This window comes from Scyliorhinus canicula, chromosome 5, assembly GCF_902713615.1.
Source record: "Scyliorhinus canicula chromosome 5, sScyCan1.1, whole genome shotgun sequence".
Classification (NCBI taxonomy): Eukaryota; Metazoa; Chordata; class Chondrichthyes; order Carcharhiniformes; family Scyliorhinidae; genus Scyliorhinus; species Scyliorhinus canicula.
Genome location: NC_052150.1, coordinates 17699356 through 17722981, shown reverse-complemented (window position 1 = coordinate 17722981; position 23626 = coordinate 17699356). Strand labels below are relative to the sequence as shown.

Below are 23626 nucleotides of genomic sequence, written 5' to 3'. Positions count from 1 at the left end.
ATTTAAGAAAAGCAGCTTTTACTATAAATGTGGGAAATTTCTTGTGTCTAGTTCCATTGAAAGATACTGTTGGGCCAGGATCTTACTGCCCCACCCCCGGCAGATACGGAGAGCTATTTTAATTGCCATTTCCTTCGGCAGGACCATAATATCCTGCCGGGCAGGAGGGGCCATCAAATCCTCCAATTTAGATCATTTTCCCAGGATCAAGACCTGCTTAAATCTTCCAAGGCTTCCTTCAGACTTTAAATCGCGGACACCTCAGCTGTTGTGGGGACCTCAGTTTGACAGTAGGAGTCGGAAAGTAAAGCTCAGGATTGACATCTTAAAACGTGACGCGGTCTGTACAGACTGTGCTCCCACCTGGAGCATGAATGGGGCATGCACTTTTAAGGGTTAAAGCGGAGCAACTGAGTTTTTCTGGAGATTCCGGCTTTGAGGGGATGAAGACGCTTGAACCCCGCCATCAGGCCGGAATGAGAGTCCGAATCCTGAACTCTGTGGAAAATAGTCACCCGTTGTGATTTTTCCCTGGAATGGCCAACTAATAGCCATAGTGCAGGCTTGCCATCCACTTAAAGATGGAGGATGGGCTCTTCACGTTGGAGGGCCTAATCAGAGGCCGTCCAACGTGAAGGCTCAGCAGGCTGCAATGCTGAGGGAGAGAGTGCGAGGCTGGAACTGGAGAACCGACACGCAGGCCGGAGGCACTACAATCGAGGCCCAATTGTTTTTATTAGAATCCCTACGGTGCGGAAGGAGGCTATTCGGCCCATCAAGTCAGCACCAATCCTCTGCAAGATCACCCTATCTGGGCCCACTTTCCTGCCCTATCCTCGTAACCCCACCTGACCTGTACACATTTGGACTGATCAAGAAAGGGTGAAAGTCGACTGAAAACACCACTTGTATATAATGTACTTAAATATTGCAGCCCTCAACTTGCTTCGAGCTGCATATCTTGCAGGTTTGCTTAAAACCGTTTATGATGCCATTGAAATCCTCTAGGAAATGAATCAAATTCGTATCTTAAAGTACAGTTGCAAATTATATCTAATTTAGCCCCATTTTGTGAATCGGTCCATTAACCTTCCACCATCTTGCAAATGCTGGGCTGAAAACTGACGATTCAAAATGCCAACAGGAACCTCTGATTGTACAGAGAATGGAAGGAGACAGGCTCAGTGCTGAGAATTAAATACGAAAGGTGAACGTGCTTTGTGCAGCTTTGAGAGTGCAGCCCAAAGGCTGTGTTCATTCTACTCCAGTTCAAACCACCGATGTGTGTGTGAAGCTTCTGTTCCGCATTGTTGCTCTAGCTTGCGTTTTGCCACCTCGTGGTTTCACTTCCCTCACTATCGGCCTCATTGTAGTTTTTGAAAGCTGATGCTTCAAAAAAAATTCAATTACCTTTGTTCCAAGTTTAAATATTCCTTTTATTATTCATTTTCGTCCCTTTCTTGGCATTTTTTTTCTTAAAAAATTTTTAGAGTACCCTATTCATTTTTTTCCAATTAAGGGTCAATTTAGCATTGGCAATCCACCCACCCTGCACATCTTTGGATTGTGGGGTGAAACCCACGCAAACATGGGGAGAATGTGCAAACTCCACACAGACAGTGACCCAGAGCCAGGATCGAACCTGGGAACTCTGCGCCGTGAGGCAGCAGGGCTAACCCACTGTGCCTCGGTGCTGCCCTCCTTTCTTGGCATATTTTCAAGCAGTTATATTGGCTTACTTTTGCATCTTCTGAGGTTAGTGCATCTGATGACCAATGTCTCTCCAGTGAGCTGCTGGGTGTAAACCAGAACTTCACCACCTGGGCATCTCCATCCAATTTCCTTTCCTGTGAGGAGGAAGCCTCCTTGGCCCTTGGGCACGATGGCACACAACAGTGATTCTCCAGGGCTGTCATCCTGTCATGCCCACCCCTCTCCCACCTCAAACACTTACATTATCACCAGTCTATCGCACCCCATCCCGAAAGAAACGGCAACCCCAATGTTGTTGCAATCTCCTGCTACAGCTGCAAAAACACCCTTTTCTCCAGAGCCCTCGAATGTGTCTGACTTTGCTCCAAACTGGAGCATGAATAAGGCATACACTTTTAAGGGTAAAATCGTAGCAACAATGTGAAGGATCACTTTCTGCTGTGGTTAATAATACAGGAACAGGCCCTTTGGCCCTCCAAGCCTGTACCAGTCATGATACCAACCTTGGCTAAAACCCTCAGCACTTCCTTGTGCCGTATCCCCCTGTATCCATCCCATCCATGCCCGGGTTTTCCTGGAGAAGGTGGATGCAGCGGCCACCAGTATTTTCCACGACCAGTGGACACTGCTGGAGTTGGAATGCATCATCAGCCCCTCAAATGATATTTTAATTTGCTAAGCTTCAGCTAAAGTTTTTTTTTTTAGAGTTACAGTAAAATTATAGTATCCATTTCAAAAGTTCATTTATTTATTTGCTTTATCTGTTTACTGACACTTAGGAATATAAATGATCATTCCATGTGATTTGTTTGAATTAATCAAAAGATTGGATTTGTTTATTGTCACGTGTACCGAGGTACGGTGAAAAGCATTGTTCTGCGTACAGCTCGGGCAGATCATTCTGTACATGAAAATACATAGGGCAAACATAAAATACACAATGTAAACACATAGGCATCGGGTGAAGCATCCAGGAGTGTAGTACTACAGAAGATGTATGAAGAGATCTGTCCATAAGAGGGTCATTTAGGAGTCTGGTAACAGCGGGGAAGAATCTGTTTTCAGATGTGTTAGTGTTGGAAGAATGAATGAGCTGGGTGAGAGAGGTCTTTGATTATGCTACCTGCATTCCCTAGGCAGCTGGAGGTGTAGACAGAGTCAATGGATGGGAGGCGGTTTGCATGATGGATTGGGCTGTGTTCACGACTCTTTGTCATTTCTTACGGTCTTGGGCCAAGCAGTTGCCATACCAGACTGTGATAAAGTCAGATAGGATGCTTTCTACGGTGCATCTGTAAAAATTGGTAAGAGTCAATGTGTTTGTACAGAATATCCTTAGTTTCCTGAGAAAGTGTAGGTGCTGTTGTGTTACTTTGTCGTAGCGTCAACGTGGGTGGACCAGGACAGAGTTTTGGTCATGTGCATACCTATGAATTTGAAGCTGTTAACCATCTGGTTGAAGGCAGCACGGGAGCACAGTGGTTAGCACAGTTGCTTCACAACTCCAGGGTCCCAGGTTCAATTCCTGATTTGGGACACTGCGTGGAATCTGCAAGTTCTCCCCGTGTCTGCGTGGGTTTTCTCCGGGTGCTCTGGTTTCCTCCCACAGTACAAAGATGTACGGGTTAGGTGGATTGGCTATGCTAAATTGCCCGTAGTGTCCAAAAAGGGGATGGGGTGGAGGTGTGGGCTAGGGTGGGGTGCTCTTTCCAAGGGCCGGTGCAGACTCGATGGGCCGAATGGCCTCCTTCAGCACTGTAAATTCTATGATTAACTATGATCTCCACCTCGGCGCTGTTGATGCAGACAGGGGTGTAGAGACACTTATTGACACAGATGATAGGGTGTAGAGTCAGGTGATATAGATTTGTAATGTCTCACTTTGGGAATAAATCTAAAACGAAGTAAAGATTGACTTCTGGTCTCTTCCTTCACCAACTATTTGTAAGAAGTTCAATCAACGCGGTGGCAGAGAATGGCTGCCTAAAGGTGAAGGCTGGAAAGTATAAGAATATTATTTCAGGACAGAAGATTATAATCCGGCCAGCTTTGATGAAGAACAGAGGGGGAAAGCAAGTTATCAGGATGTGAAGCTCTTTGAATCCAAACCTTATGAACAGTGGAAGAACGAAGTAAATATGTGGACACCGGTAGCATCCTTACCAGAGAGGAAACACGCTATGGTCTTCGCATTGTGGCTTCCTAAAGCAAAGTTCTTTGTGAACTGGAAACCCATCAGTTGGATACGGAGGAAGGTATGGCTCATCCATCAGATTCCATGGATGACTTTTCGCAGAAAGCTGGTCTATTGGAGCCGACGAGACATGGTCACATTTTGAAAGACGTTTCATGGAGGATAATGCCCTGGACTTTAACAGACTGAATGAAAGATTGCAGGAATCCAGTTTGGAGATTCCTTGTCCAGTGCTCACATTCAAACCGCTGCAACGGGCTAATCTGTCACTCGTGGACAGGCTCCTGGTCTCAACTGAGGGTTCAGTTCTCAGAACGATACCCTCTCCTTTGGAGCAGATATCTGTTGCCTTGAAAAGGTTCCAGGGGCAGCTGGCATTTCTAGCAGCCTCGATGGCACAAATGGCACGTTCCACGGTGTCGCAAAGGATGAGAGGGTTTCGATGAATGTGCCATCTTGCATTTGTCCAGATGCTGGGTGCAGGTGCAAAGGAAGAGTTGGAGACTGAAGGAGTAAGAATGAAAGCGCTTTTAGCAATTGTGGCAACAATAATCGGCGAGTGGACCCCGGGGTTGACCAGGGAACAGTTAGCACGTGCCTCAGTTGTGACTTAAATTGAACGATGCAGCGAACTGCCGAAATGACCAGCATGATTCTTTGAAGTGACGTTTGATGCAGAGAATTCGGAAGCTGAAGATCGTAATAATCAGTCCGACGGAGTTGTACTGGTCATAAAGCATTTTTTTTAGTCTGGTGTATTAGTTGTGGATTGATTTAACTGGTGGTTGTACCAATGTACTTGCATTGATCCTCAAGACTGAGAGATTCTAAAGTTCTACCTGTTTCGGGTTCTGCGAGAGTGGGGATTCCATACAAGACAGTTGGAAATAAGCTGTTTTGTTAGTTCTGATACAGTCCCTAAGGGGAGATAGCTTTGCTGTTACATAAGACTTCCATGAACAAGGCAGAAATGAAACTGCAACACGGAGCATAATAAAGCAATTGGTTTTGGAAAGTCAGTGGATCTGCAGTTCACCCAATCACAGGAAAAACACAGTACAGAAAAGGCCCTTCGGCCCATCGAGTCTGCACCGCCGCAAGAAAGACACCCTGATCTGCCAACCCTAACCCCATTTGCCAGCACTTGGCCCATAACCTTGAATGTTATGACGCGCCAAGTGCTCATCCAGGTACTTTTTTTGAAGGATATGAGGCAACCCGCCTCTACCACCCTCCCAGGCAGTGCGTTCCAGACCTCTGGATAAAAGAGCTTTTCCTCAAATTCCCCCCCAGACCTCCCATCCCTCACTTTGAACTTGTGGCCCCTCGTAGCTGACCCTTAACTAAGGGAAACAGCTTCTTCCTATCCACCCTGTACATGCCTCTCATAATCTTGTACACCTCGATCAGTGTCGCCCCCTCAGTCTCTTCTGCTCCAGCGAAAACAATCCAAGCCTATCCAACCTCTCTTCATAACTTAAATGTTCCATCCCAGGCAACATCCTGGTGAAACGCCCGCTTTGGGTTTTCCGACCAGAAGCAGGAGCCCCTCCGGGCTTGCCTCACCGGGCAAGTGAAAAAACAATAAGAGTGGTGGTATTTCACCGGCGGCTGGAGCCTCCCACTTATTCTACACCTCTCGTGTCTCTTCAGACATGAGCAATGTTTCACCCCCCCCCTCCCCGGATAGCATTAGAGATGTCAGAATTAGCATCAATAGCACAGAATCAGAGCATTGTTTCATTCCGCTTAATAGCATGCCATCATTCTAATCAGAATCTTGGAGAAGTATTCGTGGCATCATAGGGGAAAAAATTATCTTGACGTGACAGGGCAATTTGCTTAATCTTTTTGTTGATGTACCATCAATTGGACTCGAGACACGATGATGATCCGAACTGTGGCTTTAATCAGCCAGTTGTTAGCCCGGTGGTCGACTACAGAGAAAGGCCGACCGCCGGGAGTCCTGGGTACTTATACCCCACCTCGGAGGCGGGGTTTACTTGCCTCTCGACCAATTGGTGAGCAGTCACATGACTAGTCCCAGCCAATTGGACAAGAGGCACATGACCAGCCAGAGCCAATGGGGAACCAATGCTCTGCACCAATGGCAGTGCTCACATTCATACCACCACACTTGTCAAAGATTAAAAGTCCTGCTCAAGGATGCAGCGTAGGTGATGTGAATTTTAGAAAACTTATTAATGAGATTGTTGGAAATATAAAAACTAATTGTTGAATTTAAATTTCACCAGCTGCCACGGTGGGATTTGAACTTGTGTCATTTGGAACATTAACCTAGACCATCATTAGTGGCATTGCCACTGCACCACCATCTCTCCAACTATGAGACATGTAGAGATTCAGGGGAAGCAATTTACTGGTGCTTGGATTTTCTTTGACAAGTTGTGAGGATGCTGAAACCTCTGTAAAATGCTACATTTATGGGGAAATGAATACTTGGCAGTATTTTGACTTTGATCACAAAGTTGGGGTTAGTCATTTCTGCTACCTCCTCCACTTTCCACATCATTTGCACACAAAGCAGTTTGTTGCTGTCGTTATTTATTTGAATGTTTGAACAGGGGTTCCCATAAGCAAGTTCCCCCCCATGTTTTGCTCGCCACGTCTTAGCCAAGAGGGAGAGGGGGAGGGGAATCCCATATCCAGTATCCATTCAGGCCACGCCCAAGTCACTTTCATCGAAACCGCAAGGGCTGAGCGTCTGTCACTGAACAGGGTGCTGCAAGTGAACAGCTCATTCACAAGTTCCTCTTGCTAGGAAACACAAGTATTTGCATAATTCGCCGATAATCGCGGTGTGTTGCTCATGACATGAGGAGTGTATTGTCACACACACACCAGCAACGTTGTGTGGCATCAGGCTACAACACGGGTGAATTCTCCGATCGGAAATCGGCCTCCTCCGCCCTTCTGTAAACTCTGGCGGGATGACATGAGGTCACCAACCCAGTGTTATAAGACCGTTCTTTAATAATACGGAAGTGGGGTAGGCTCCAGAATCAGCAGCTTGCCTGCTGTTGGTTTTTTTCAAAAAACGAACTCGCAAGCTATTAAGATTGTTAACAACAGAATCATCCACGATGTTACCGGGATTTTCGGGCGCCAGACCGAACATTTGGGGTCTTTTACCCCGGCTAGAATGAGGAGTCGCAGAGGCAGCAGTCGAAGGCCTGTCACTGGGACCCTGCCTGAAGTTACCAGCTGATTCTCGCTGGGGAAGGTAACAGCCTAGTTTTATAAAAAAATATATAATTTTTGTGCCTTCAAAATGATGAATAAAGATCGATTCTGCCAGGAAGCTAATTGGACAATTAAGGGACACCTCCAGCCTTGGTAGCACAGTGGTTAGCACAGTTGCTTCACAGCTCCAGGGTCCCAGGTTCGATTCCCGGCTTGGGTCACTGTCTGTGCGGAGTCTGCACGTTCTCCCCGTGTCTGCGTGGGTTTCCTCCGGTTTCCTCCCACAGTCCAAAGATATTTAGGTTAGATGGATTGGCCATGCTAAATTGCCCATAGTGTTCAAAAAAGGTTAGGTGGGGTTACTGGGTGTAGGGATAGGTTGGCGGTCTAGGCTTAGGCGGGTTGGTCTTTCCAATGTGGACTCGATGGGCCAAATTTAGCTCACAGGGCTAAATCTCTGGCTTTTAAAGCAGGCCAGCAGCATGGTTCGATTCCCGTACCAGCCTCCCTGGACAGGTGCCGGAATGTGGCGACTAGGGGCTTTTCACAATAAGTTCATTGAAGCCTACTCGTGACAATAAGCAATTTTCATTTCATTCATTCAAATGGCCTCCTTCTGCACTGTAAATTCTATCTCTACGGGCATTTTTCTTTCGTTGGGAGAGAGCAGTCCCACTGCTGTGTGTGGGGAGAACGTTAGCAGTGAAACCAGGCTATGTCCAGCATCCCCAACCCCACTTTGCCCTCCAAGGAAGTTAGACAAAGGAGAACCAGTGGACGTGATTTATTTAGATTTCCAGAAGGCCTTTGACAAGGTGCCACATAGGAGACTGTTAAATAAGTTAAAAGCCCATGGGGTTAAGGGTAAGATCCTGGCATGGATAGAGGATTGGCTGACTGGCAGAAGGCAGAGAGTGGGGATAAAGAGGTCTTTTTCAGGATGGCAGCTGGTGACTAATGGTGTGCCTCAGGGGTCTGTGCTGGGACCATGACTTTTCACAATATACATTAATGATCTGGAAGGAAGGGCAGCACGGTGGCCTAGTGGTTAGCACAACCGCCTCACGGCGCTGAGGTCCCAGGTTCGATCCCGGCTCTGGGTCACTGTCCGTGTGGAGTTTGCACATTCTCCCCGTGTCTGCGTGGGTTTCGCCCCCACAACCCAAAAATGTGCAGAGTAGGTGGATTGCCATGCTAAATTGCCCCTTAATTGGAAAAAATAATTGGGTAATCTAAATTTATTTTAAAAAAATGATCTGGAAGGAGGTACTGAAGGCACTGTTGCTAAGTTTGCAGATGATACAAAGATCTGTAGAGGGACAGGTCGTATTGAGGAAGCAAGGGGGCTGCAGAAGGAGAGTGGGCAATGAAGTGGGAAATGAAATACAATGTGGAAAAGTGTGAGGTTATGCACTTTGGAAGGAGGAATTAAGGCATAGACCATTTTCTAAATGGGGAAATGCTTCGGAAATCAGAAGCACAAAGGGACTTGGGAGTCCTTGTTCACGATTCTCTTACGGTTAATTGGCAGGTTCAGTTGGCAGTTAAGAAGGCAAATGCAATGTTAGCATTCATGTCAAGAGGGCTAGAATACAAGACCAGGGATGTACTTCTGAGGCTGTACAAGGCCTTGGTTAAACCCCATTTGGAGTACTGTGAGCAGTTTTGGGCCATATATCTAAGGAAGGATGTCCTGGCCTTGGAAACGTTCCAGAGGAGGTTCACAAGAATGATCCCTGGAATGAAGACCTTGTCGTATGAGGAACGGTTGAGGACTCTGGGTCTGTACTCGTTGGAGTTGAGAAGGATGAGGGGGGGATCTTATTGAAACTCAGGCCTGGATAGAGTGGAGGTGGAGAGGATATTTCCACTTGTAGGAAAAACTAGAACCAGAGGACACCATCTCAGACTAAAGGGACGATCTTTTAGTCAACAGAGATGAGGAGGAATTTCTTCAGCCAGAGGGTTGTGAATCTGTGGAACTCTTTGCCACAGAAGGCTGTGGAGGCCAATTCACTGAGTCCCTTTAAGACAGAGACGGATAGGTTCTTGATTAATAAGGGGATCAGGGGTTATGGGGGGGAAGGCAGGAGAATAGGGTTGAGAAAATATCAGCCATGATTGGATGGCAGAGCAGACTCGATGGGCCGAGTGGCCTAATTCTGCTCCTATGTCTTATGATCTTTGAGGGGGACCCACCATTGAGGTTCCCTCTCCCTGCAGTACAGTCTCCGCAATGGCCACGGCTAGTGGAAATGCTGCTGAGCTACCAGCCCTTCAGGACAGCAGGCCTTTGGAGCAGGTCATTGCCTTAATTGGGCCGAGGCCCCTGTGGCAACTACTGTTGGGGGGGAGGGGATGTGTCCTACCCATCCCATGGCCAGCCGAAATTGAGTTGCCCCTCGCTTTTGGACCTGACTCGAACTCAGAACATCAGCTGTTTCAGTAAAACACAGCCACGTGTATTGTAAATGGATCAGTAGAACGTTGCTGACTTCTGCCTGAACTGCCAATATGCTCTCTTGGAGGACGACACTACGTGACTGAGACACACGTTTCACAAGATATATTTCTGCATGGTGTGTGCAGTGTGCCATTACCTTTGGACTACATTTCATCATGTTGAAACAGTCTGAATGGACGGATATTCTTTGACTTCTGTATAGTAGAGCACAGTTTGCAAACATCACTTGGTAGTACAGAATTTGAATATTACCAAAAAGCGAGACCGGTTGCTGAACCTTTTCATTTTGCACTCATCAGGACAAATAGAAGAATGCTCAATTTCAAATGATCACAACCCTGTATCGCACAAGAAATAAAGAGGTTGGTTGGTTAACATTCAGGGATATTCAACCTTTCGGAAGGACAGGAGGGAAGGAAAAGGTGGTGGGTAGCACCGTTTTTAAATTAAAAAAAAATTATTCAAGGCATTTAACAAATATATATAAAATGTCAAAAGAGCAACACATCAACTCAATAAACAACCCTCACTCCAGCCTCTCGACACTGACCTTCCACGTTCCGCCTTCCCCGCTGACCCCTCAATTCTCCTTGAAGAAATCGATGAACTGTTTCCACCTCCGGACAAGCCCCTCAACCGACCCCCCCCCCCCCCCCCCCCCCAGAGTGAACCTTTCTGCCACGTTGCTCACTCACACCCCGGCTTTTGGCGGCTCCAAGTCCTTCCACCCCAGCAAAATCTGTCTCCTGTTTATCAGCGAGGCAAAGGCCAATACATTCCCCCACTCCCATTCCAAAAAAAGCCCGCCGTGCCTGCGGGGGCCTTCCCTTCCCTCACAAACCCCAAGATCAGCCCATTGACTTTCCTAAAAAAAAAAGACTGGGGGGCAAAGATATGGAGATTCTGAAATATGAACCGAAACCTAGGCAGCACCATCACTTTCACTATCTGCACTCGCCCAGCCAGTGACAGTGGCAAAACGTCCCACCTCTTACAATCCACCTTCATCCCCTCCACCAATTGATCCAGGTTCAATCAATGCAGCTGGGCCCAGCTCCGCACCACCTGATTGCAGAGGTACCTGAACCTTGTCCCCACCACCCTGAACGGTAACTCCCCTAATCTCTCCTGCCCTCTGGCATTGATCAGCGCACCTCAATCTATGTTCAATTTATAGCTGAAAACCGGCCAAATTCCCCTGCTGACCCCCCACGTCTGTTACCTAGTCCGCCCAGCTAGCAAGGTGGCCCCTGCCCAAGGCTCCAGCTTCCCCTTCCTCCCCCCCCCCCATCCAAAGAAGAACAAAAAGCGCACTCCCGATCACCACTGCCCTGTTGCAACCAACTCCCCAAAACCCGCCCCATATACTTTACCATAGGCACAAAACTCCTCTCCAAAGTTCAATATCCTCACACACCTCCCAGTCCATGGTCCCTCATAAAGCCAATCGCCTCCTCTGGGGAGTCAAAATAAAACTTCTGTTTCTGATGTGTCACCCACAAGCGGGCAGGGTACAAAACCCCAAACTTCACCCCCTTCTGGAAGAGGGCAGCCTTTATCCTGTTGAACCCAGCTCCTCTCTTCGCCAACTTCGCACCCAGGTCTTCGCACTTACTCCCTTCCCAGATGCACCTCCTGGCCTGCCTTGCCCATTTTGGAATCTTTTCTTTGTCTAAGAAATGATGCAGCTGCACCATCATTGCCCTCGGCAGCTCCCCGACCTGCGGCCTCCTCCTCAGCACCCTGTGCGCTCGATCCACCTCAAGGAGTCCGTCAAAAGCTCCCACCCCCCCCCCCCCAATCAATTGCTCCCACATCCTCGTCACATACTTGGCGGCCTCCGCTCCCTCGATGTCCTCGGGCATCCTGATAATCCTCAGCTTCGGTCTCCTGGAGCGATTCTCCAGGTTCTTCAATTTCTCTCTCAGCCTCTTCCGGCTTCCCTCCGCCATCTTTTTCTTTGTATTTATTTGTTAAAAAAAATTTAGAGTACCCAATTATTTTTTCCAATTAAGGGGCAATTGAGAGTGGCCAATCCACCTATCCTGCACATCTTTGGGTTGTCGGGGTGAAACCCATGCAGGCACGGGGAGAATGTGCAAACTCCACACGGACAGTGACCCAGGGCCGGGATTCGAACCCAGGTCCTCAGCGCCGTGAGGCAGCAATGCTAACCACTGCGCCACCGTGCTGCCCTTCCCTCCGCCATCTTAACCTGTGGTGCACCACGAAAACTGTCCTGTTCCAGCTGCTCTCCTGATACTCCTCGTCCCCTCATCCATACACCGATCTCACCAGAGGAATATTACCCACTCGCACACCTTTTGCACTCAACAAACCCCCAATACGGATGGAGAAGGACCAATAAAATCCACCTTGAGCGGGAACCATCAAATGTGCGACCACTCACCATGGCCGTCACCGGAAGTCGGGGCAGCACTGTTAATAAGAGATGAAATGCGGACAATGTGAGAGACGATCTGGACTTGGATGATGTAGAGTTCATTTGGGTGGAGGTAAAAAAACAGAAGACATTGGTAGGGGTAGAGTATAGACCCCCCCCCTCCAAACAGTAGCCACAGTGTACGAAAGCGTACAAGTCAATAAATAATATGAGCATGTAAAAGGAATAGAGCAATAATTATGGGTGACTTTAATCTTCATGTTGATTGGCTTAATCAAGTTGGTACGGCTGGCTATGGCAACAAATTCAGAGTGCATTAGGGGTAGTGTTCTAGAGCAATATGACATGGAGGCGACCAGGGAAAAGGCTATCTTGGGTCTGGTAATGGGTAAAGAGGCAGGGATAATAAATGATCTCAAAGTAAAAGAACCTCTTAGGCACTAGTGATCATAATATTATAGAAATTAATATTCCGCTTGAAAAGTGAGAAACTTGGTTCAGAAACAACTGTGTTCAATTTAAATAAAGGGAATTACAATGAAATGGGGGTAGAGTTAGCTCAAGGGGGCCAGCGGATGGATTAACAGGAAAGACGGTAAACAAGCAGCGACAGACATTGAAGGAGGTAATTCATGTCTCAGCAAAAATATATCTAAGGAGGATAAGGGGATAAAACAACCATGGCTAACCAAGGAATTTAAGGTGGGTATTAAGTTGAAAGAAAAAGCATATAAGGAGGCAGAAGTCAGTGATAGCACCAAAGATTGGAATGAATCCAGTAAAGGAGGAATAAAAGATAATAAAGGGGGAGAAAATAAAATACAAGGGCAAATGAGCGAGGAATGTTAAAAAGTGACCACAGCTTTTTTAAATATATAAAAAGGAAGAGAGAGGTCAAAGTGAACATAAGCCCCTTTGAAAATGAAGAGGTATGGGAAACGAGGAAATGGCATAGGAGTTGAGCAGATATTTTGCATCAGTCTTCACGGTGGAAGATACTTTGAACATCCCATTAATACGAAAGAATACAGGGGAGGAATTAAATACCATCACAAGAGAAGTAGTGTTAGACAAACTAATGGGGCTAAAGAAAATAAGTCCCCTGGCCCTGGTGACTTGAATACAAGAACCCTAAAAGAAGTAGCTACAGAGATGGTGGGTGCATTGAACAGAGAAAGAACACAGAAAAGTACAGTACAGGAACAGGCCCTTCGGCCTCCAAGCCTGTGCCAACCATGCTGCCCATCTAAACTAAAATCTTCTACACTTCCTGGGTCTGTATCCCTCTATTCCCATCCTATTCATGTATTTGTCAAGATGCCCCTTAAATGTCACGATCGTCCCTGCTTCCACCACCTCCTCCGGCAGGTTGTAACTTTCCAAAAATCCTTGAATTCTGGAATTTTGGAAAACTTCCAAAGTGACACCCCTATTCAAAAAGGGAGGAAGGCAAAAAGTGGGTCGCCATAGGCCAATTAGCCTAACATCTATTGTTGGAAAAATGTTGGAATTGATTATTAAGGAAGTAACGGCAGTACATTTGGAAAATCATAAACTAGTCAAGCGGAGTCAGTATGGCTTCAGGAACAAAATAATAGAGTATTACTTAAATTGTGAAAAACTGCAGAAAGCTGCAACACAACAGAACTTGGGGGTACTTGTGCATGAAACACAGAAAGCGAACACACAGGTGCAGCAGGTAATCAGGAAGGCTAATGGAACATAGGCCCTTATTTTAAGGGGGTTGGAGTATAAGAGTTGGGAAGTCTTGTTGTAACTATACAGGGTACTGGTGAGACCACACCTGGAGTACTTGTGAGCAGTTTTGGTCCCCTTATTTAAGGGAATATATTATTTCATAGGAGGAGGTTCAGAGAAGGTTCACTAGGATGATTTCTTGGTGTAGAGGGATTATCTTATGAACAAAGTTTAAACAGGTTGGGACTCTACTCATTGGAATTTAGAAGAATTGAAATATACAGGATTCTTAAGGGGCTTGACAGGGTAAATGCTGAGAGGATATTTCCCCTCATGGGAGAGTCTCAGGCCAGAGGGAATAGTCTCAGAATAAAGGGGTGTCCATTTAAAACTGAGATGAGGAGTAATTTCTTCTCTGACGGTTGTGAGTCTTTGGAACTCCTTGCCACAGAGAGCTGTGGGGGCAGAGTCTTTGTGTATATTTAAGGCTGAGATAGATTAGATTATTGATCAGTAAGGGAATCAAGGGTTCCAAGGAAAGGGCCGGAAAGTGGACGTGAGGAATGTTGGATCAACCATGATCCTATTGAATGGCGGAGCAGGCTTCAGAGGCCGAATGGCCTACTCTTGTTGATATAGCAAGTAGCGCACTCAGGATTGTTTGGCAAGTGCTGCCCAATGGTAGAATCACATCTAACGGTAGATATTTTATTTTGTGCTTCGCAAGTGCAGACTGGCTGAGTATGGTCTGTACTACCTTTTACAAACAACTGATAGAACATGCTCAATCAGTCAGTTGTTGGGGATGAACAGCCTTGCATACCTGGCAATACTCCACTGAAATTTATACACTAGGGGTGGGATTTGCTGCCCCCCCCTCCCCCCGTAATGTGTTTCATGGAGGCCATTGGCTGGCAGTGGGACCTTCTGGTCCTGGCGTTGTCAATGGTGTTTCCCATTGTATCCACCCCCCACCGGCAGCAAATCCACTGCGGGGGTTCGCCATGGGGACGATTGGAAAATTCCGGCCGGCCGATGTGGTTCAGTGTGGAAGAGAAGAAAGTCTTTATGCGCCTCTATGCATTTGTCCTGAGAAGTGCAAGAGGAAACACTTTTGCAACATTTCTCTCTTTTCAACAATAATGCAGTTTGAGTAAGAGGTGTGGGAAAAGGCACTTTCGTAAAAAGGGTGGTCTATGGGATGTCTTCAGGTGAGTTTCAATGCTGTTTACAGCAGCCTGTAAAATAATCTTAAAATGGCAATAATTGTGAACTGGCTTCTCTCTCTCATTTTGCAATAGGTACAGAGAAACAAACTAGTTATGAGCAAAAGCTGGGTTAGTGCGGTTAAGGAAAGCTCAGAAAGAACAACCATGTCTCTTGACGACATCCGCATAGACTCCAGTGAGTTGATTGAGAAGCAGCTCATGGATGGTGGAGGTTTTGGAATGGTGTCTTTATGTTGCACAAAGAAACACGGACTCGTTGTTTTGAAAACAGTGTATACAGGACCGCAGCGCCCAGAGTAAGTGTAACATGAACTACGAATAACGTCTATTATTCCCAAAGTACTTACACTTGCAAAGAAGTCATACTTGTTTGAGAATACTAGAAATTAATTCCACACTGCTTGGAAAATGCAGGAATTGATGAAAGTTGTTTTCAAGATGCCAGATTTTCAGACACAAAAAAAAAGTGTTCTGCATCTGTCCACTCCCTAAATCACTGGGCTTTTGTTTTTTTTATCTGGAGGGTTACTTACCTGGCCTTGGTGCACCTCTTGAGCATGTTCCCATCCACTTGAAGGCTTAATGCTGAGAAAGGGCAAATGAGTGAGGTGCTGCCTGCCGGACACATGTCAGGGGCAGGGGCTTTGAGTCCTGCCGAGTCCGGGAACAGAGGCAGACGGGACCCAAAAGATATGCCAGTTTCCTGGCACCATTCGTTTTGTAAGAGTTAGGCCCAGGGTGTGGCAAGGCTACCCAGCTTCACAATGAAGGCAGCCAATTAGTCTCATTGAGAGTCTTGTTAATAGTTAATGAAGATTGACTGGAATTTTCTCAATTTTCATGACGCAACAAAATTAAGCTGCTGGGGAGGGGGAAAGAGAAACCAGTGGCAGACTGGGAGGGCCTGTGCTCCTAGGCCTTGCTTTGGAGGGCCTCTCTGCTTGCCTGGGCGGGCTTGCAATCAAAGGCTGCCTTGTAGATGGATTCCTCGCTCTCCTCTCCTCCCCTAGAGCTCCTTCATTCCCCCTTGCCTCCCCCCCCCTCCCCAAACTTTATTCCCTCAACCCACCCCTCAGACACGCTACTCCTCTCCTTGCTCCCCTTCCCCATGATTCGTGCTTTGAGGCCAGACACTGGGGGGGGGGGGGGGGGGGGGGGAATTCTGATGGTTGGCAGTGGGGAAAAATGGCTACATTGGACAACCTGTGCAGTTGTCAGTTTAACTTCAAACGCAACATCATTGGGACTTGAATGATTAAACGTAACTTTTGAATTAGACTTTAATAAGAAATTACAAAATAGTGACTTTAGGAATCTGACCTACAGCTTCTGCGGGCTCGTTAGGTTGGTTGTTTAAATCTGAAAGTGAACCCGCCTGTTCAGTGGAAGGAGTTTTGCGTCATCACTGTTTCCATTTTGCAGATACAATGCTTCTCTCCTCCAGGAGGGTAAAATGATGCACCAGTTGGACCATGATCGAGTCATCAAGTTGATAGGGGTTATTTTGGAAGATGGCAATTATTCGCTTGTCATGCAATTCATGGAGAATGGGAACCTGCTGCAGCTTTTACAAAGTGTAAGTGTCTAAAATGTACAACAGTTTCCCACGCTTGGCAGCTACAGGATTGGGCCCGGAGTCTCCTGGAATCTCTGGGACACTGCTGTGTGTGACCCTGGAGAACAAATCGCATGGACATTAAAAATATTTTCCTTGAACATGCATGTAAAAATATGCAAACGGGGAAATAAAAGTTGTTTGACTAACAGTCATGCATCACCCCATTGATTAATGAAGGTTTTTGCTTCCCAGTCCGCATTGGAAGGCAGTGCGTCACAAGGTTGGATGTGTTGTCTGACTGGTTAGAGTGTGGGGGCAAAGCATGTGATTCAACCTCCAGGAATTTGTTGACTCACAGTTGGTAACCCAGTGTTTACGGTGTAGACAAGCGAATGGTCTTCTTTCATTAACTTTCCTATTTTCCAGGTAATTATCCCATTCTCTGTGAAAGGAAGAATAATCCTAGAAGTCATCGAAGGAATGACTTATTTGCATGAAATGCATATTGTCCACAAAGACCTAAAACCTGAAAATATATTGGTCGATAAAGATTATCACATCAAGGTAGGAAATGAATGAAGTCATTGTTTCCATTTTGTAATGTCCTAAAAATACAATTTACTATTGGGGTTTTTTATCGAGTGTTTGAAGGTTGAAATAATTCAAGTGACTTGAATATATATTAGCATAGTGGCTATATTACTGGATTAATGGTTAATTTAGTGGAAATAATATTAGTAGAGGTTATGTTACTGGATTAGTAATCCAGTGACCTGGAACAATGATCCAGAGACATTAATTCGTATCCTGCCATGGTAACTGAGGAATTTAAATTTAATTAATTAAACAAATCTGGAATAAAAAGGTTGGTTGCAGGTGGAGTGATCACGATGCATGTATCTCATTGTTGTAGCCACCCATCTGGTCTACTAATGTCCTTTTACCAGCCTCCCTGGACAGGCGCCGGAATGTGGCGACTAGGGGCTTTTCACAGTAACTTCATTGAAGCCTACTCGTGACAATAAGCGATTTTCATTTTCATTTCATTTAGGAAGGAAATCTGCCATCCTTACACTGTCTGACCTATATGTCATTTTAGTCCCACAGCAATTTTGTTGACTCTGACCTGCCCTCTGATATGGCCTAGCAAACTGCTTGGCTGTGTTCAAGAAGGAAGTTCACTGCCTTTTCAAGGGCAATTAGGGACAGAGGAGGGAGCGGTGTTTGGTGGGTGTCAATGTCTTATCAATTACATTGTTCAGGGAAATAGGTGATAGTTCTGAACACATGTAAATTGGGGATAGCTGGGACACTAGGTGGAGTTGAAGAGTGTTGACGCTGAACAAAGTCAATAAATTCTCTTTTTTTTATTTGTTCATGGGACTTGGGTGCAGCTGGTTGGGCCAGCATTTATTGCCCATCCCTAATTGCCCCTGAGGGGGCAGTTCAGAGTCAACCACACTGCTGTGGGTCTGGAGTCACATGTTGACCAGACCAGGTAAGGACGGCAGATTTCCTTCCCCAAAGGACATTAGTGACCCACGTAGGTTTTTACGTCAATCGACAATGGTCATCTTTTAACTCCAGATTTTTATTGAATTCAAATTTCACCATCCGCAGTGGCGGGATTTGAACCTGGGTCCCCAGAGCATTACTCTGGGTTTCTGGTTTACTAGTCCAGTGACAGTACCACTATGCCACTGCCTCCCCACGCTGCGTCCTCTCGGTTAGAAAAGATTTGGTGCCTTAGTTTTGACGTCACCAACTAGCGTTATCTAGTTCACAGGACCCAGGGAAGCACTCGAAGATGTCCAATTGTCATTTTTTAAATGCTATTTCCCAGCTGGCCAGATTAGCAGCTATGCTGCTGGGTGGGAAATCCAGCGACAGAACGCTGGAGACCAATCACAGGGCAGATGGAAGTGGCTATTGTAGATCATGCCCCAATTTCCTATTCCATTTAAGGAAATAGAAAACTGGGCTGCTGATTTGCCACAAGCCTGTTTTCTGCTATTTATCAAGACCCCCCCTGGTGCACAGGTACACCGGCAAACAGCCAATTGAGAGATAAATATTGGCCAGGACACAACTAACCCGCTCATCTTCAAAATAATGGCATGGGAATATTTATGTCCACCTGTAGAGGCAGGATTGTTTGCTGGATGTCTCATTTGAAAGACCACACCTGTAACAAGTGCAGCCCGCCCTCAGTACTGCACTGAATTGTCAGCTTAGAGCATGTGTTGAAGTTCCCGGTGTGGGATTTGAACAATCTGTTGACCCAGGGGTGAGAGTGCTATTACTGAGCCATGGCTGACGCTATTGGTTGAGGAATAAATGTTGGCAGGATGTTGGGCGGACTGCCCTACTGCTCATTCAGTGGCACCTTAGGATTGTTTCAATGAAGCTTGTCCGTTTGTATCCAAGTGCGTCGAAAGCCTCGAGTCAACTGGTAGCACTCTTGGTGGCCCTGAATCTCCAGGTTCAAGTCCCACTCTGGGGCTTCAGCACAGATTCAAGGCTGACGCTCCAGCGCAGTACTGAGGGAGAGCTGCACTGCTGGAGGTGCCATCTTTGGATGAGGTATTACAATGCAGTACCATCAGTGTGCTTGGGTGAATGTAAGACCATCCCCTGGCACTATTTGGAAGAAGGTTATCCCCAGATGTCCAGGCCAAAATCTATATCACAAAAACACAGATGATCTGGTCATTATCACATAGATGTTTCTGGGAGTTTTGCTACATTGCTACATTTGCTACATTGCAACAGCGACTCCATTTCAAAAGTACTTCATTGGCTGCAGAACACTTTCAAACATCCCATCAGGGCAATTTTTTAAATGTGTTTAGGAATGTGAAATTCCTAATAAGAGAGTAAATCTAGGCGTGGCATGGTGGAGCAGTGGTTAGCACTGCTGCCTCACGACGCTGATGTGCAGGCTAGGTGAATTGGCCAAAGCTGTGCAGGCTAGCTGAATTGGCCACATTAAATTGCCCCTTAATTGGAAAAAAGAATTGGGTACATTAAATTTATATAAAACAAGAGAGTAAATCTTTGTCTGGCCAGAGCAATCTGTGAGCTGAACCGGGAGTCCAGAGGAGGATAGGCACCCCAGTAGAGGAAGGGGTGGGGTGTGAGTGGTGACAGGGGTTGTTGGGCAGAGGTGAGCAAGTATTGCAGATACAGCCAGCAGTTAAGAAGGCCAATGGTACATTGGCCTTCATTGCAAGAGGACTTTAGTACGGCACCATGATCACTACCATCGATTTTTAAAAGTAATTTATTCGGGCATTTTTAGAAAAACAATTTGAAGCAGAATTATCCCTCACCCTCTTCTCCCATCCTGCCTTTCCCATTTTCAACCCCCTCCCCCACTTTTTGCTGACTCCTCTTAAAGTAGTCAATGAACGGCTTCCCCCTTCATGTCAACCCATCAACCGACCCCCTCAGGACAAACTTGATCTACTCCAGCCTTGGGAATTCTGCCAGGTCACTTGCCCACATCCCTGGCTTTCGGTGGCTCCGAGTCAATCTATCCAAGCAAGATCCGTCTCCGAGCTATCAGGGAGGCAAAGGCCAAGACATCGGCCTCTCTCGCTCCCTGGACGCTCCGAGTCTTCCGACACCGCAAATATCGCTACCTCTGGATAACACTACCATCTATAATAATAACAGGAGCAGCAGATACTTGGGAACTCCTCCACTTGGAGGTTCCCCCTCCGAGTCACTCATCACCCTGACTCGGAAATATATCGCCGTCCCTTCAGGATTGTCACTGGGCCGCAATCCTGGAACTCTCTCCCTAACAGCACTCTGCGTGTACCTACACCTCCGGGACTGCAGCAGTTCAACAAGACAACTCCCCACCAATTTCTGAAGGGCTGGACAGACTAAGCAAGGATGATGTTGCAGCTGGGTGGGTGGGAGGGTCTAGTACAAAGGGTCACTCGTCTCAGGATACCGGGTAGGCCATTTGCGACTGAGATGAGGAGTCATTTCTTCACTGAGGGTGGTGAACCTGGGGAATTCTCTACGCACAGAAGGCTGTGGAAGCCAAGCGCCTGAATATATTTAAACGGAAATAGCTGTATGGAGTGAGCGTGGGAGTATGGCATTGTGTTGGAGGATCAGCTACTAGCGAGATTGTTCAGGAGCTGGGGTGGGGGGGCTATGTTGGCTTCCACCACAGAAAAGATGAATGGGGATGGGCCGTTTCAGACCTTCGATGAGGGGCTCTATAACCCTGACCTGCCAGAGGACCAGCAGGGGATGGCAGAGTTCTTGGAGGGTTTGGGGTTCCCCAGGTGGGGAAGGAATTGCGGGAGGGGTTGGAGGTGTCGCTGGAGTTGGATGAGGTTCGCATGGCTTCAGGAAAGATGCAGACGGGAAGGCACCGGGGCCAGACAGGTTCCCGGTAGAATTTTTTATATGAAATTGGCGGATCAGTTGACCCCATTGGTGTTGGGGATGTTTAATGATTCACTGGCGTGGGGTTCTCTACCGGAGACATTGGGGCAAGCGTCCATCTCCCTTCTCCTGAAGAAGGATAAGGACCTCTCTACCGGAGACATTGGGGCAAGCGTCCATCTCCCTTCTCCTGAAGAAGGATAAGGACCCCACAGAGTGCTGGGCAGACCACCCGCTTTCGCTGCTCAATGTGGATGCCAAGCTATTGGCTAAGCCGCTACAGTCTTTGTGTTGAGGTTGGAGCCTGGTCTGCCGGAGGTAATGGGGGAAGATCAAACAGGCTTTGTGAAGAACAGAAAACTGTCGTCCAACATGAGGCGGCTACTCAACGTGGTTTTTACACTGGCGGTGGGCCAGAACTGGAGATAATCGTGTCTCTGGATGCAGGAAAAGTGTTTGATTGGGTTGAGTGGAGCTATCTTTTCGCGGGGTTCTGGAGAAGTTTGGGCTGGGTCCTGGATTTGTGTCGTGGGTGCGGTTGTTATACAAAGCTCTGTCTGCTAGTGTGCGCCCTAACACCACGAGTTCAGGGTCGTTTTGGCTGCATAGCGGGACAAGGCAGGGGTGTGCTCGGCTTCCTCCTTTGTTTGCATTGGCGATCGAGCCATTGCTATTGCTTTGAGAGTCGCTGATGAATGGAAGGGAATTGTGATGGGTGGAATGGAACACGGGATGTCCTTGTATGCGGATGACCACTTGCTGCATGTAAGGGATCCGGAGCCAGTTGCGGGGGGACACCATGGGTATATTGGACAGGTTTAGCTCCTTTTTTGGGGTATAAATTAAGCTTTGGGAAGAGCGAACATTATTATTGTTGACCCTTTATGGGGAGGAGCTGGGTTGGGGCGGCTGCCATTCCAATCTCTCCTCCGACCATCCCGCCAATCCCAGGAATCAGACTCGTGAACCTTTGCTGGGACTAGTGTCTGGCATCCAGGGGTCCAGGTAACTCTGGAATGGGTGCAGCGTCGCAAATTGAATATTAGCTTGGCAAGCAGAGTCAGGGTGGATCTAAAGAGGTGGGATAGCCTTCCGTTGTCACTGGCAGGCCAAGTTCAATCCATTGAGATATATATCTTGCTGCGATTCTTGTTTTTGTTTCAATCCCTCCCAGTTTTTCTACCCAAGTCGTTCTTCCAAGGGACGGAGCGACTCATGGTGGGTTTTATATGGGCGGAGAGAACTCAGATTTGGTGGGAGATCCTAGAGAGGGATAAGCAGGCGGGTGAGGTGCTGTAGGGGTGGGGGTACTGCAGAATTTGATGATTAATTATTGTGCGGCCAATGCGGAGAAGGTGTTGAAGTGGGGTGGTGACCAAGGGTGCTATGTCTTTTCGTCCGACGTCATTTCGTCCAACGACACTTCGTCCACGTCTTTTGGTCCAACGTCTTTTTGTCCGCCCGTCTTTTGGTCCAACGTCACTTCGTCCAATTATCCAATTACAAATTAACTCCGTATAAAACCATTCAATTGATAAAATGCAAGTACAATACAGCAAGTGAATTTAGTTGCTAAAATGCAAGTAATTGATAAAATGCAAGTAAAATGCAAGTTGAAAAATGCAGTTTAAAAATCTTAAAATGCAGTTAAAAAATCTAAAAGTTTACTAATAATTTTTTTTGTCTAAGACTTTTTGTAACTTGACTTTTTGTAACTTGTAGCACTCCACTCCACTCCCCACATTAACTTTTTATGCAATAAAGGATTTTTATTACCGGTCCCTTTCCTTTAACGAGCCTCGTTAAAGGATAGATATTATCGTTCTCTTTCTTAATTCGCCCATCCCGAAATGGCAAAGTTCATTGTGTCAACGAAGAGTAAAAGGAAAGTAGCTGATGGAAATAACTATATCTACGATTTTCATTCGAGCAGTCCAAACCTAGGAAAAGAATACTGGAGATGTGAGAAAAGAAGGCTGTGTTCAGTGCGGATTCACACGGTAACGGAAAACAATGAGCCGAAAATTATTTATTTCTCTAATGAGCACCTTCATCCAGCTGATGTTGATTCGTTAAATGCTAGAAAAGCAGTTGCAGAAATAAAGCATGAAGCAGTGGAAAACATAGCAGCAAGTTCGCGTAGCATACTAGCGGCCAAGTTTACGCAGCTATCAGAAAATACTTGCTCTCAACTCCCTAGGTTGCCCGTCGTCTCAAGAACTATTCAAAGGTGCCGACAAAAAAATTCTAATCCAGCGGCTAGACACGGTTTTGAAATACCTGAAAAATATTGTAGACTTGACAATGGCGAACAGTTTCTGAGATACGATTCGGGCGTCGAGGATCAACAGCGCTTACTAGTATTCGCATCAGAAAGTGCTCTTCAGGATTTAACATCATATCGTCATTGGGCATGCGATGGGACATTCAAGATTGTGCCACAACAGTGGTTTCAACTGTTCTGCATTCATGTACAAGTTAAAGGAAGCAGTTTTCCACGGGTCTTTGCATTACTGCCGAATAAAAGAAAGCAGACATACGAATTATTCTTTGACCAATTGAAAATTATGCAACCTAATGCAGATCCGATTGATATCATGGCAGATTTCGAAGTTGCAGTTCACAAGGCAATTGATTCATCATTCCTTAATTCATCTGTCGTGGCATGTTTGTTTCATTTGAGCCAATCTGTGTTTCGAAAAATTACCGATTTAGGCCTCAAAGAAAAATACAATACAGACTCTGAATTCTG

General features: G+C 46.5%; 1 protein-coding gene across 5 annotated transcripts in view; it reads left to right on the top strand.

Moving 5' to 3' along the window:
* ripk1l (receptor (TNFRSF)-interacting serine-threonine kinase 1, like) overlaps nucleotides 1-23626 on the top strand; it is a 71050-nt gene that overhangs the window by 11784 nt on the left and 35640 nt on the right. For 3 of the 5 annotated variants that reach the window (XM_038796664.1, XM_038796666.1, XM_038796667.1), the window contains exons 2-4: nucleotides 14979-15202; nucleotides 16329-16482; nucleotides 16891-17028. In XM_038796664.1, coding sequence (XP_038652592.1) covers nucleotides 15000-15202; nucleotides 16329-16482; nucleotides 16891-17028 — 495 coding nt within the window. In that variant the 5' untranslated portion in view covers nucleotides 14979-14999. Of the gene's footprint in view, nucleotides 1-6625; nucleotides 7152-9886; nucleotides 9938-14978; nucleotides 15203-16328; nucleotides 16483-16890; nucleotides 17029-23626 lie in introns of those variants that run through there. The other 2 variants (XM_038796665.1, XM_038796663.1) reach the window with 2 other exon arrangements.